This window comes from Suncus etruscus, chromosome 18 (assembly GCF_024139225.1).
Source record: "Suncus etruscus isolate mSunEtr1 chromosome 18, mSunEtr1.pri.cur, whole genome shotgun sequence".
Taxonomy (NCBI): domain Eukaryota; kingdom Metazoa; phylum Chordata; class Mammalia; order Eulipotyphla; family Soricidae; genus Suncus; species Suncus etruscus.
In genome coordinates, this window is record NC_064865.1 from 36,574,203 (window position 1) to 36,588,782 (window position 14,580).

General features: G+C 38.2%; 1 protein-coding gene across 1 annotated transcript in view; it reads right to left on the minus strand.

Annotated features, from left to right (window-relative positions):
• Positions 1-2,468, minus strand: part of BTNL2 (butyrophilin like 2) — a 35,450-nt gene extending 32,982 nt beyond the window's left edge. Inside the window, exon 1 of the mRNA XM_049764785.1 lies at positions 2,390-2,468. Coding sequence (XP_049620742.1) covers positions 2,390-2,468 — 79 coding nt within the window. The remainder of the gene's footprint in view (positions 1-2,389) is intronic.
• Positions 2,469-14,580: the final 12,112 nt, after the last annotated feature.

A 14,580-nucleotide genomic window follows, 5' to 3' on the forward strand; every position in this document is an offset into this window, starting at 1 on the left:
ATTAGTGTTCTGATTTATACTTTCTTTGATTTCTGTTAGCAACCTCCATATTTCTTCTCTAAACTCCATTTCTGAAAGACTGCTTAGGTAGTTGGCCATTGTTGAGTCATCAGAGTTTCCATCTTCATTCTCTATGGTTGAAGTTGGTCTGTGTATTCTCCCCATTGTCATGCTTACGCTGTGGGTTTTTCTACGTGTTGTGGTGGTACTCATTGGCTAGGTGGAGTGCGCGGCCATGAAGCGCAGCGGAGCGGCCGCGCTCCGGCCCCCAAACACTCACCTCAGCCGAGGCAAGCCGTCAGGGGATGCCCGGGGAAGCCCCCAAATGTCTGCCAAGCTAAGGAAACCAGCACAAGTCCACAAATCCAACAGAAAACACACGCCTCAGCCGAGACACGCCTTGAAGGGATTAATGCTGGAGGAGATCAAAGTTCCCAGGTTGATGCAGGCTGGGGGAGGCCTCAAAATGTCTGCCGGGCCTAGGGGTCCAGCAGTCAGCCTGATCCGCAACTTCGGCCCCCAAACACTCACCTCAGCCAAGGCAAACCGTCAGGGGATGCCCGGGGAAGCCCCCAAATGTCTGCCAAGCTAAGGAAACCAGCACAAGTCCACAACTCCCGAGAAACAGTATTAATTAAAAGGAGTAAAGGGCTGAAAATTAGTGGTTTCCTATCATTGTGGTTATAACATTTGGACTAATATGCACACTTCATCTTCAGATATTAAAGACCTATTTAATTTGAGTTTAAAAAATGTTGCTTTTCTGCCTACAAGTTTTCTCTCATGGAAGCATGATACAAAGCTTATCATACTCCAGTTTTATTCTAGGGATTTCCATGGCAACCAAATTTAGTCTTGAACTTGTGCTATCTTATCAGGTAGAATTATATTATTATTCTTTTTTAAATTTTTTATTTTGAATTATGAGAACAAAAGATGCAAAGAAAGAGGACAAGGTAAAGTTACAGTGGAAGGACAATCACCCATAACATAATTCTCAGAAGTCCCCTTGCTGATATCTTAACTTTGAACTTTCAGACAAAGAATGTTAAGATAAAATAAAACAGAATCCATGTGCGATTATTTTGTCCCTCGAGTCCCCAGATTGTAGCACATTATAATATTTCTTAACAGCACACAAGGCAATCTAAAGCCATCAAACTTACATAACTCCTTTAACATTAGAGGCATAGTATTTTTTACATTTCTATGTACATGAATATTAGCTTAAGTTAACCTCAAATTTTAAGTGGGTGCATTTTAAGGATTAGAGTCAAAGGAGCACAGTAAAAACGGTGTTAGAGTGGCAATTGTTGTTTGCATAGGCCCACCAAAATATGAGAGGCATGGAAAGGAATAACCTTGGCCTAAATACAAAGAGATCCTACCCCTGAAGTTTCCTGGCATAAGACCAGCTCTAGGCCTCAGGCAAGTTATCGTCCGATCCAAGACATTGTCCGAGTGCCAACACACTTTTCACACAGTCTCTGTTGATGATATCATGTTTCTGTATTAAAGATTCTGGAATCTGCATGTCCTACATTGAAGTCATGATGTGGAGTGTCTTCTCGTTTCACCTCACCATGAAAGGGCAAAGCAGGAAGCCCTGTCCTGTAAGCAGGTCGTTGTTGTTAAGTCTTCTCAGTGTTAAGGGAAGTCTCTTTTGAGCAGGATGATGTCTGAGCAGTGGTAGGGTCTTCCATGGTAGAGGATTGCTTCCAGGTGATGTTATAGACAAACCTCACAATTAAGGGGCAATACAGCAAGCCCTGTCCAGTAAGCAGGTCATTGTTCTTGTTGTCTTCTCAGTGTTAAGGGGTGTTTATTTTGAGTAGATAGATGTCAGAGCAGCTGTAGGGTCTTCCCTGGTACAGGAATGCCACCAGGTGATGTTATATACAACCTTGGATGTTTTGTAAATGTCTTCTATAGATCAAGGGGTGAATGGAGAATGCCCATTCTTCTGAGGCCTGTGCCTGGTCTTTATGTCAATGTTCAGGGTGTAAGGTCTCATTGCACTACAAGATTTGTGTGTTCCCATCTCTATTAGATAAAAACCTATTGGTATGTATAGTATTTTCTCATTTTAGTGTGCCTAAGCAAACAAGAAATAAAGCCACGTGGTGCTATCAGATATATGGGGGCATAAGAATATTTCCAACAAGACCCATGACTTGGTTCAAATATAAGTATTAAACTGAGGGATTCTTTTGGATGTGCTAACCAAATAAACAGGTTACTCAAGTAACTCTACAAAAGTAACGCAGACACTTTGACACATGAGTTCTTCACACTTCAAAGAGATTTCTAGTATTTTAGGTTTATAATCCTGAATACAGATGGGATTTTGTCATATTCAGGTACAGAAAAGAAAGGAGGGGCATCCTACCTGATGGTTTCATTGTAAGCAAGACGAATAAGAAAGAGGCAACAGTACCAGCCAGACTGTGTCCTGTAATGTCCGTCATTCTCCCTAGAACATGAAAGAAAATATGAATGTGTGAAAATGACTCAGCAATATAGCAAGAACACTCTGTTTCTAATTACATAGGAAACAATATTTTAAGTCCATTAGGAACCTTTGGAAATTATAAGTAGAAATCAGAGAAATAAAATCATCATTTTCCTTCCAGTCGCTCTGCTCAAGTTCTTTATCACCATCATTTCCTGAACTTAAAGTAACAAGCAGAAAGGCCCTGACTCCTAATTCTAAACCAAAATAAACACATTGGGAGAAACTAAGAATCGGGTCCTTGGCTGTTTTAGAAAGTGAAAGAAACTAGTGGTGAGTATGATACTAATGTAGCATATCATCAAGAAAATTACTCTAAATGGCCTTTAGCATCATATCCTAAGATACTTAGGAATACATTGTAAAAAGTCAAATCTGTAGATAAGTAAATACAACACTTCTCTAATGCTTATAGAGGGGAACAGCACAAAAACATGTATAATATGGATATAGCATTATAAAATATAATTAGACACAACTAAAAAGTTTAAATGCTACTAGAAGAGTATGCTGACTTTTTATTTGAATAGTAAAAAGTTCAGAATAAGTAAAAGAAATATCAATTTTATTCCAAGTCATACATTAAGCATCTGGGTTCATTTAGATAAACTTGCTAAGATTGACATGTTGGTTACTGCTTCCTTTACCACAAAACTAAGACAAGTATAAATGTGTTAGTATATATTGACATGAAATGTAACTTATAAATCAAGTGCTTCAGGATAGCATTTTTATACTAGGACACTATTTTCTTTTGAAAATGATGGATTCTTTTAATTGTAATAATTCTATGGAAAATGATCCACCCTCAGTCACAATGCCTCCATCTGAAAGAGCACTAATATATTTTTATGTAGATCAAATTGAGTACAGAAATTACCACCAGTGACTTTCCCCAGACTGAAGGATATGGCTGATGCTTCTTTTCTCCTTTGGTGAAAAGTAGAAGCATTTGTTTCATCAAATAAGAGCAAAGAAAGTCTGTAGAGCCTATACCAATAACTGTTGCTCAGACAGAGGGGTGGACTTACACAAGAATTTTAGGAAAAGCAAAATGCACAAATCAATGAAGCTCTGAAGAAAGTTATGGAACTATATCTTAACATTTTCTGGTACTCAGAGAGTTTTGTTAAAAATATAAATGAGAAGAGAACATCCTTAGATGTGGGATCTCAATGGAGAGGGACAGTGGATTGTATGGAAGAAATTTTTGTGTGTTTCACATGGTGGAAAGGAAATCAAAGCAGTTAAGCTAGATTTTTCTACTCTACTTAAGATGGACAAAAAAGGCAAAGACAGCAAAGAATTTTCTAATTTCAACTGTCAGTAGTGTCAAGGAAAAATTACCCACACAAACTATCTTCTGTCCACATGCTAAAAATCTTCACTTTGCTTTTCGTAAACAAGTAACTGGGATTAAAATAGTAAATTTTATTCCATTTTGTTTAATTTTATTTAATGGGATGTCTCCCAGGCAGTGCTCAGGAGGTCTTGGAACTGTACTGATGATTATTGGCCAAGCAATCTGAAGGTGCAATACAGGACTTGAGGATGTGATGCTAAGAATATACAGGCTACTTTGAAAGTTCTGGGGCCTCCAGGGGCCATTTGGTACAGGAAATTGAACCCGGGTCAAGTACATGCTAGATACATGCTTAGTTATGTGCCCTAATTGCTGTACTATCTCCCATGCCCAAAGTGTTTATTTTAAATAATAATATTTTATGAATAAACTCTTAACACTTCTTTTTTTAAATTGAATTGAAGTCAATAATGATCTTGTATCAACTATGGTAAAATTTTACATTCTGAAGAGACATTAATCTATGTAGCATCAAATTCTCAAAACCCTGTGAGGCATTTAATTTTCTTGGTACAGGGCAAATGTTAAGATGTGAACCAGTAAGTTGTAGCTTGTGTGGAGACTAAAAGTGTGTTATCATCTAGGTTATTACTTAAAAAATCTACTTCAAATCACAGGAGAAATCTAAAGAGTATTAGCCTTAGTTAAATAAACCAGAGAAAGTTAAAGATCATATGATTCCATTTCTATATACTCTAAAGAAAAAGAGAGCTACAATAAAATTTATTCTGTGCAACAATTAATTGATAATTTTCAGAAGGAAAGGGATTAGGTATATCATGGTAAAAGGGTCAATTGTCTGGTAAAGAACAGATCTAGAATGTTGGTAAATCCACTATAGTTATAGACACAGACAGATGATACATTCCAGAATCAGTGTAATTCAGTGTCATTACTCTAGCAACAACAAACAAAATCATGAATGTTAAAATGCTGAAAACATCAAGTAGTTATGTCATGCATCACAGAATATTACAAACCAACCTCAAAATTATATTACCTACTTACATCTTGATGCGTTTAGATATACAAATAACACTGAATTAAAATTGCCTCCGCATTTAGTACAGTCACATTCGTGATGGCTTGTAACATAAGAGAAATAGGCTCATACCACCAAGTTTATGCATGTAGTGGGTTATTCCATCAAATATGTATGAGTCCGGTGTATTGTGTCATTCCATCAAGGGCTATTTCACATAATGACACATATCTCAGAATTTATCCCCAATATCAGGTGATACATGGCTATATTTAATTTGTGAGAATTAATTCCTTTCACAAAAATTGAAGCTATGAATCTGTATCAATTTAAAAATACAGACTAGAGCAATAGTACAGCAGGTAGGGTGCTTACCTTCCATAAAGTTAGCCCAAGTTCAATCCCTAGTGACACATATGATCTCCCAAACACTGCCAGGTGTTTGGAGAACCTTAGCACAGAGCTAAGAGTAAGCTGTGAGTTCTGCCTGTGACCCAAAAACTAATATGCAGTATATTATATATATGATAAATTTTATAGAGTAAAAGCAAAGTAAATTAAGAATTCAGGTGACAAAATTCTTTGTATTTACTATCGTGACATGAAGCTTTCCATTCTCTATTTAGCAGTGGCAAAAATAATTCCTCATGTGTTTCCAGAAAAAGTCATGTAACATCATGCCCATGTGATATTAAAGAATACCAGGGTTCAGGGACCCAAAAACATATTTCATGGGCAAATTTTTTCTTGTCTGCTATTTAGTCTTCGTCCTCTAATCCTCACCGCGTTCCTCACAGAAATACTGTGAGGCTCACATGAGTTACAATGGCATTTTGAAAAATGTAACAGGAAATAGGAGTGTGAAATACCAGTGAACAGTATTACAAATCACAGTTTCCTGTGAGGCATTGACTAATGACAGGTCCTTCTTCCTCTTCTGAGTCCAACTCTCCATCTCATTCCTGACCACCCCCTCCCCCAGGTCTCTCCAAATTACTCACGTGGCTCCCTCTTTCCTTCACAGGGAATTGAGGTACAGCTGGGCCTTCTCGTTCCACCTCAGTGACGCCCTCTATCCATGCAGCAGGTGTCCACACACTCAGGACAGAACTTGTAAGGAGGAACAGGAGTAAGTCATTTTGGTGGCTGGCTGTGAAAGAACTGTGGCGCAGCCCTCAAACATTTGAAAGGAGAAACTTTTGCTGCCCCACCCAAACGGAAAGGAGCTAAACCCTGAGACTCAATCCTAAATAAAATGCCAGTCAAGATTGCTTACTCCTCCTATCAGATGGGAAACTTTGAATAGGGAAACTGGTCAACACGTGAACTTTGATTTTAATTATGGACACTTCATATCTGTAGAGTCTGTGATTAGCAATCCATGTCTAACTCAAGTAAATGGCTCCATTGCTTACCTGTCCACAGGTTACATTGGACTGAGGTCTTATCTATCCCCCTCACCTCAACTTCATCTCAAATTTAGGATTTTTTCCCCCAGTGCCCTGGTCCTCATTTTATAGTGAGAAAACAGAAACACCTAGAAAGGCGGAACCTCTCCGAGAAGAGAGCTCCAGGCCAAAGTCTTTTGTGTATTAATTTATTGCTCTTTGCTTGGTTAATTATCTCCCTCTTCTCAGTAGTAAAGAGCACAATTAGGCTCCTTTTTTTTGCAAAAAAATAAAATGTAAACGACTTTTTAGCACAACTTTTGCTCATAATAATGTTAACAGTAGAGATTATTAAAAAAAAAACTTTGTATGCAACAAACACATTGTGTGTGTGTGTGTGTGTGTGTGTGTGTGTGTGTGTGTGTGTGTACTTACAAATGCCTGTGGGGTGGGTAGCACAGATGAAGTTGAATAAAAAGCCAACTTACCTTATATATTCGAGTATAAGCATACCTAGTATAAGCCAAACCCCTTAATTTTACCCTAAAAACTGGGAAAACAGTGACTCAAGTATAATCCAAGGTTGAAAATGCAGCAGCCACTGGTACATTTAAAAAATAAAAATATATACCCAAAACAACTACAATAATTGAGAAATCAGTAGGTTAAATGTTTTTCAATATTTATTTCTAAAGAAAAACAGTAAACTAGCAACAATAACTTTAAAACTTCAAAGTGCAGAAAACCACAGCTTAACAGGTAATCAAGCTAAATCACAAAGGTTAAAATGCTTCATAACTGGATTCCTCCTCCTTAGCATCTGAATGTTCAAACAGAGCTTCAGCAGTATCTGCTGTGAGGGTATCAGCATAGACATTGTCATCATCACTGAGTTCGCAGATATCATCATCACTGTTGTTGGTCTCATACAAAGTGCAGAATATTGTGGGTTAAATAGTTCAGTGGCATCCAGTTCAGTTCAGCCGCCTACCTGTTCAGCTCAGCCGTGACTTGTGGACTCAGCTGAAGCACCGCCCCCCTCCAGCAGATGGCAGAAGACAACTGGAGACTATGTACATTTGATTCAGTGCAGGCACACAGAATCCAATAACCTGTATAACCCACGAATAAGCCGAGTTTGGGTTTTTCAGCACAAATTTTGTGATGGAAAAACTCGGCTTATATATGGTATATATATGGTATATATATATATATATACTCGAGTATATATGGTAAATCAGTTTTTGTCATTTTTTACACTTTATAATAGTGTAAATAGTAAAGTTTTCTCTCGTATATATTATATAGATATATAAGAATTACTATCTTTTTATTACCCCATACTCAGGCCAGGTTAACAACAACCTCCATCTGCCATGGCTAGCTTTGGTCAGGTTGCCTTAGAGAACTTTTTGATGTCCCTTTACAAGAGTGGGTGACACAGCAACATACAGTGAAATATGAAGAGATAAGAGACTACACAAGTTTATGTGGGAGGACAGTGTTCTGATTTTAATGTGAAGAGTAAGGGATATAAATGAGGGATTATGTCAGTCACAGTTTTTTCTATGGTATGAAAAGAATGTTCTATATTAAACTACAACATAACTCTCTTGTAAATGGGGGGGGGAACCAACAATTAATATGGCTCCTGATGAATAGATGCATTTCATGTAAGAATCCACAATTAAAAAAAGGAGATAAATTTTAACATGTAAAGCTGTTCCTGTCAAACTAGTCTTGGATGTCAATACTGATTGGCAGGGGTGATACTGACTGGGATTGCGAGGAGCTGGTTTTTCCTATTTGCTGAGGGAAATGTTTTTGTTTTAAGGGCTAATACAGATAACTAACTTCCTAAGGTCTGAATAAGAAATAGTTTTTAGGAAAAATAAGTTTATCTGAAAGAGATGAAAATATACCTGGTGAAAGTTTTCTCAATATCCCAATGCTATTTCCTGGACAAAACTTTGGATGTAAGTTCTGAGGCAAGAATTATTTAGCAAATACTCAAAGTCCTTTAGAGATGTCCAAAAAGCAGAACATTCCTTTCTGTTTAAAACTGCAAGGGCATTTATAAGACAAAGAGAAATTAAGTTGTATTTAAGTATATTTTGGTGCTGAGTTTTCCAGGAAAAGAAAAATTAATCAAGGCTTTATTTGCCTGTAAAAATTCTTGTGTTTAGAAGTAAATGGTTCAACTATATACATACTTAATATAGCATAAGAGAGATTCATATTTAGGACAAATAAATGTTTGTTACAAAGCATGCAAAATGTCAGTTTCATTAGCATATATCTCATCAGCCGTCCACACTGAAGGAAAAACTTCTCAGTGGGCTTTCTGATGAGATATTCCTTAGAAATCTTGAGATTCCTCTTAGGTTATAGTGCAACATCTACCACTGTCAAAAGAAAAAAAAAAAAGAGTCCCCATCATCTCCCCAAAATCAGTTTTTGTGATCAGAGCACAAACACCCCTGAGGGTTTTTAAGTATAATATGGGGGAGTTTGTTAAGAATTCTCCCAGACAGTAGAAATTCCTTTTATACGTAAGTGAACAATGGGTGAGAGGTGGGGAGGTGAGGGGTCTTTCTTCGCTTGTCCTTCCCTGGAGCTGGGTTCAAAAAATGAAGCAGTCAGAAGAGATTGTAATGATAGATGATGGTTTTTATTCAATAGTTCATCAGTCTTGTTCCAGCCCCCCTTTGCTCTCCAGCAATTTTAGCACAGTCCCTACTTTCTCAGGGGAGAGGACACCCCATGGTTCTCAGGGGTCCAGACCATAGATGCCACCACATTAGGGGTTCTTTTGTCTCTGGTCCCCAGGGCTCATCTCAGTGACTGGCAACAACTATACCTCTAGCTAAGGGCCCTCAGAGCAGCCACCCTCAAGAAGCAATTAATGTAACAGAATAAAGCCAATCAAATTGACACCTACCTCTGCTGTGAAGAATGAGGCAGTGATAGTCCATGCACAAATTACTCACAATGGCCTAAACAACAGTACTAAAAAAAATGATTGCTCATTTTTAAATGAGCAGATTCCTTGGCTCCAGACTTAATAGTCATTGTTTCTGTTAACAGGTATTAACAGATGAATTAAGAGCAGTGGCTGAGGCCTATATATAGCTGTGGCCCTTGGGCTATAAACCCTCAGCCACAATATTTTATGTACTGCATTGAGTTCCTGGTGATCTATGCTAATTTATCAAGATTCTTTCCTGTCAGCCTCCTATTTGCAGTACTCAGTGTCTAAACTAAGCAAAGTTGGTTTTTTTTTGTTTGTTTGTTTTGTTTTTGTTTTTACAATGGAAGGGAACTGTCCAGATCGTAGGGTTTTTATCAAAGGGACAATTTCCTACAGCAATAGATCTTCCTGTGGGTCTCTAGGTTTCTGCTGTCTGTTGCTGCATTGTACCAATATGTAATTCTTCCAGTATCTAGATCAGTCCCTCTCTAGTTACTCATGCTGTGTCTGTCACTGTCTGCCTGTCTGTCTCTGTCTCTCTCTCTCTCTCTTTGGGCCCACCTCAGTAGGCAGCACCTGACAGAAGCACCCTAGACAGGAGCACTCAGAGGACATTTCCACAATCATAAAGCACTCTATTATAGGGAAGGAAAGAAGCCAAGAACAATTTAAGGCCTGAATATTCTAATAGGTAAACATGAGTAGATGCCTACATATGTATCCAAGTTCCCCATTTTCCCTAGTATTCATCCCCAAGGCCCCACTGTTATGCATTAGACAAGGACTAGTCCAATCCTAGGATCCCAAGGTTGTCACCAGATGTGTAGCCTATTTGAGCCAAAGTCCTAAGTGTGTGTAGGAGAAAGTAATGAGAAGTAAGCATGTGCAAGATATGATATCAAAAAGGTGTAACCTGATTTTTGTGAGTTTTTCTTTGGGGCCACACCTGAGATGCTCAGGGGTTACTCCTGGCTCTCCAATCAGCAAAAGGATTTCCAGGGATAAAATCCATGTTGGTCCCATGCAAGGTAAAGCCCCTATCCACTGCACTATCTCACCCATCCTAAATTGATACTATTAATTGAAGTTTCTTCCCTTTCCTTGTTACAATAGGCCCATATTTGGCCAACTACCTTGAGTTCTATTCCTTCTATGATGGTGCTGATGCTTACTCCCATCCGTGTTCAGACACCAGTACCTTCACTCAGACATAGCATGCTGGGATCTAATGAAGGGCATATTCTCTATCCTTGAGTCACATTCATAGCCCCACTATTCTAATGTAAATTTTTGTCCTCTCACAGATAGTGTTCCTAAAGCTTCTTTGCACTGTGGAGGATAGTGGTCTATCAAAAGTCCCTAAAAAGATGTTCAGTTTCAGTTTAAGTCCCCATTTCAAAGACCAGGCTGGTTGAGGCCGTCTTCGCTAAGATAAGTAGCTGTAACAGGAGATTCTAGAGGCCCCCCCATTTCTCTATTCTACCCCAAACTTCCTAAGAACTGGCCTAGGCACCTCTGCCTTACCAATTTGATCCAGAAGGATATTCCTCCCAAATTCCTAGAATGCTGACCACACCACTCCTTTTGCTGGGTATGCTAAATCTATTATTTTTTGTATGGTTGATTCAGAATATTTCATAGTTGAATAAAATTATCATTGCTTATCTTTTTTGGTTAATTGGCTTAGAATATTTTAAACACAATTTATTTTCTCCCCAAAACTAGATCCATGGGGCCGGCGAGGTGGCGCTAGAGGTAAGGTGTCTGCCTTGCAAGCGCTAGCCAAGGATTAGGACTGCGGTTCGATCCCCCGGTGTCCCATATGATTCCCCCAAGCCAGGGGCAAGTTCTGAGCACTTAGCCAGGAGTATCCCCGGAGCATCAAACAAATGTGACCCTTAAAACCAAAAAAAAAAAAAAAATCTAGATCCATGTTTTCTGTTTTCCCTCTCCCATAAGTTTCCATCTGAAGAAGCCCAGAATGTCCCTAAGGAATGCTAGATGATCTCTCTTTGGAGACCTCCTTTGTGTTAGTCTAACCAGTATACACTCTTCCAATATACAGACTTGACTTTGTTATATCCTAGTTGGAAAAGATAAAAGTACTTGGTGAAACTTAAGTCAAGAATTCTTTATTAGTTACCCAGCAACTGCACACCATGCAAGAGAAAGTAAAGTGCAGCTCTGAAGACAATTTTCTAGCCCTTTTAAAGTGTGGGGTACATCTTCCTAAAGCAAATATGCACAAGTCGATGAGTGGATTCACAACAATAGGGAATATATTACAGTTGCAAGGTCAATAAGCAGCTCATTCTCAGTAAAACTTTAGCAGATGATTATTTTCAGGAGGCCCTGTCTCAAGACCTGACTAATTAAGTGAATTCCTGCAATTTTAGAAGGTGGCCCCTCTCTCTGGGCCAGACTAGTTAAGGGAATTCCTACAATAAAATAAACAAGCTTTGTTAAAAGGCAATCTCTGTTAAGATAATAAATAGAGCAAGCAATAATTGACAAAGCCAATATTTGTGGTTAGAGGTAGGTTTATTTAAGACTAGCTGTGTTTTGGTGAATGGAGTATTTCGTCTCTAACCTTCATAACCAGGGGTTATAAAAATATGTTTACTTTTCTGGGCCAAGAATTTATAAGTTGCTTTAACTAAACCAACTTATTCATGGTAAATTCTTTTACCACTTCTCTACAGTTTGGACCCAATGGGTTTTGTGTTGCAGCACCTCTTCAAAAGCCTTCTGAAGTGTTTGAAGAAGAGAGCAAAAAAATTAAACAATGGTGAGAATCATTTTTAATCTTGTTTTTCTCTCTCAGAGTGGAGGGGACAGAGCTTCACTCTGTTTCCAAGAATGGCAGAGGTGTCCACAGACAACACTCTCCCACAGTGTCACTGGACAGTACCAACAAAGGGCCAGAGGGCCGGAGTGATGTCACAGCAGTAGAGCTTTTCCCTTGCATGCAGCAGACCCAGGACAGACCATGGTTCAATCCCCTGGTGTCCCATGTGGTTCCCCAAGCCAGGAGCGATTTCTGAATGCATAGTAGGAGCAATTTCTGAGCAGATAGCCACGAGTAACATCTGAGCGTCACTGACTGTGGCCCAAAAGCCAAAAATTAAAAAAAAGCAAAAACACAAAAAGGGGGCCAGTTAGGCAGAGAGAAAGAAGGGTCATGAAAGGCATAGAATTCACTTCTACCTACAATGCTGACACCTTGAGGAGAGAACTGGTAGGAATGTAATAGTCATTATCACCAATGTGGGAAGGAGAGTCATTATTACCAATGTGGTCATTATATGATCAATGTGGTATTATGTGGCCAAAGGTCATTACCACCTATACAAGAAAGACAGTGAAAGACAGTGTGATGACAGAGAATGGGAAGCCTTAGTGCTAGAAATCTGAGGAGACAATTCCCCACTGCTTGTACCTCCTCCACCTCAGAAGTTATGCTGAGGTGTTTGAAAACTATTATTTGTTGCAGAACTTGGTGAGTTTATCTGAAAATGATTATCTTAACTGATTTATTATAATATATAATAGTATATTGCACCAAAATTAGAATCTATATTTGGGAAAACATATGCAATTTTCCACACAATTTGGCATGTAAAACAATAATAATTCCTGATGTTTATGCACCCTACCATCGACATGACATATAGTGTAGCAAATTCCTCCAGAAGTCTTAATGCTCATCTCTTAGCATTTTGTTAATTGTCAGTCACTTAAGACCACTTGCCCAATTATAGAAGCTCTGTTTAAATTTTCATTCAGTTTTCTCAAAAAGTCCTTACATTTACACAAATATCTACCTGTTTTGAGAGAAAAATTAAGTCATGAATATGCTATTAATTATGAATGCCTAGTTTATATGTCTACTTTGTAAAGGGACATATGATGTAAGTAAGGAGATGGGAAGCAAGAAAATGAGAAAAATAAAATGGTCATATCATCCAGAGAACCAGGAAGAATACGAATCTGAGAAAACAAGGAAGAAGAGTAATGCCTAAATATGACCGCCTGATGGCAGCAGAGATTGACTCACTGTCCACCTTGAGGAGTAACATTTGTTCAGATATTTGCTTGCAAAAGCTTCTCTCCTAGATACCTTTTTGGTACAGGACCCAGATTCTTGACCCACTTGACATAAATGACTAGAGAAGTCCTGTAGTGGGGCTATCTGAGGTATTAATTCTGGTTTGGTTATACATTTAGGTAGGCTTTATTTAACTCAATAAACACAATTTCAATCTCCTTTGTTTCTGTGTCTATGATTACTGTACAAATTCTCCCAGGGTAACAGAAGCCGTCTGGATGGAGACTATACAAAAAATAAACACTGAGGAAACATCACAGAGGATTCCTTAATAGGAATTTATTAAATAATAAAATAAATTAAATAATTAAATAGAAGGCTTTGTCTTTCTACCTTACCTCACCCCTAGTTAACCTGATACGCGAAACCTGGCATCAGGCTTCTCTCCTGAGACATCTGTAGTTCAGGGCTAGTCCTTGTAATCAAAGGAGAGCATAGAACTATCCTCTGGGCAAGGAAGAAATGAAAAGCAGAGATAGAGTGAGATGTTATGGAATGATGAGTCATTGAGAGGAGTGTGAAGAGGGTGATTACTAAAGTCAAACCTTATTACCGTAATAAGAAGTTTAATCCAGACCATTTTTCTTAACAAAAATCCTGCACATCATAAGGTTGACACCAAGTTTTTCCATATAAAATAGAGTCCTAAAATTTCTGGGTAGTGACACCTGAAATGTTCAAACATATAATAGAGGTCTGTGACACATCCTACTGCCGACAGACGTACAGTCTGAAAAAAAAATGTTGCACCTCTTAGAATCTATGAGTGCTTGACAAGCCACTTATTTAAAATTTTTAAGCTAGGAAAGTATGACTTTGAGCTTCATCTTCCAAAGTTCAATTCATGAAAATGACAAAAAGATAGAAAACCACCAATCATTATTCAATATGTTATGCAAAGTGATTCAACTCTGTCCTGTTGGTTCTGCTACAGATTTTATCCTGAAAGAGTGAAGTTTCCAGAAAAAAAAATAAACATTGGTGAAATTCACACCAGTTCACTGGCAAATCAGTGAAGGTTTTTCAGTGGGAAAATTTGTAGAATTAGTAAACCTTAGAAAAAATATTCAATGTGAGATCCCAGGCCCACCTCCCTGAGAATATTAAGAAAGAAAAAATATCAAGAAATACTACATTTCTAGCAAAAAGAATTTTTCCAAATATTGAGAGAAAGTATTAAAGAAAAGCTTAATAACCTCCCAGGCCTCTGATTTTCACTATTTGTCCTACCATGCTTTCTTCCAGGTAGCAGACTT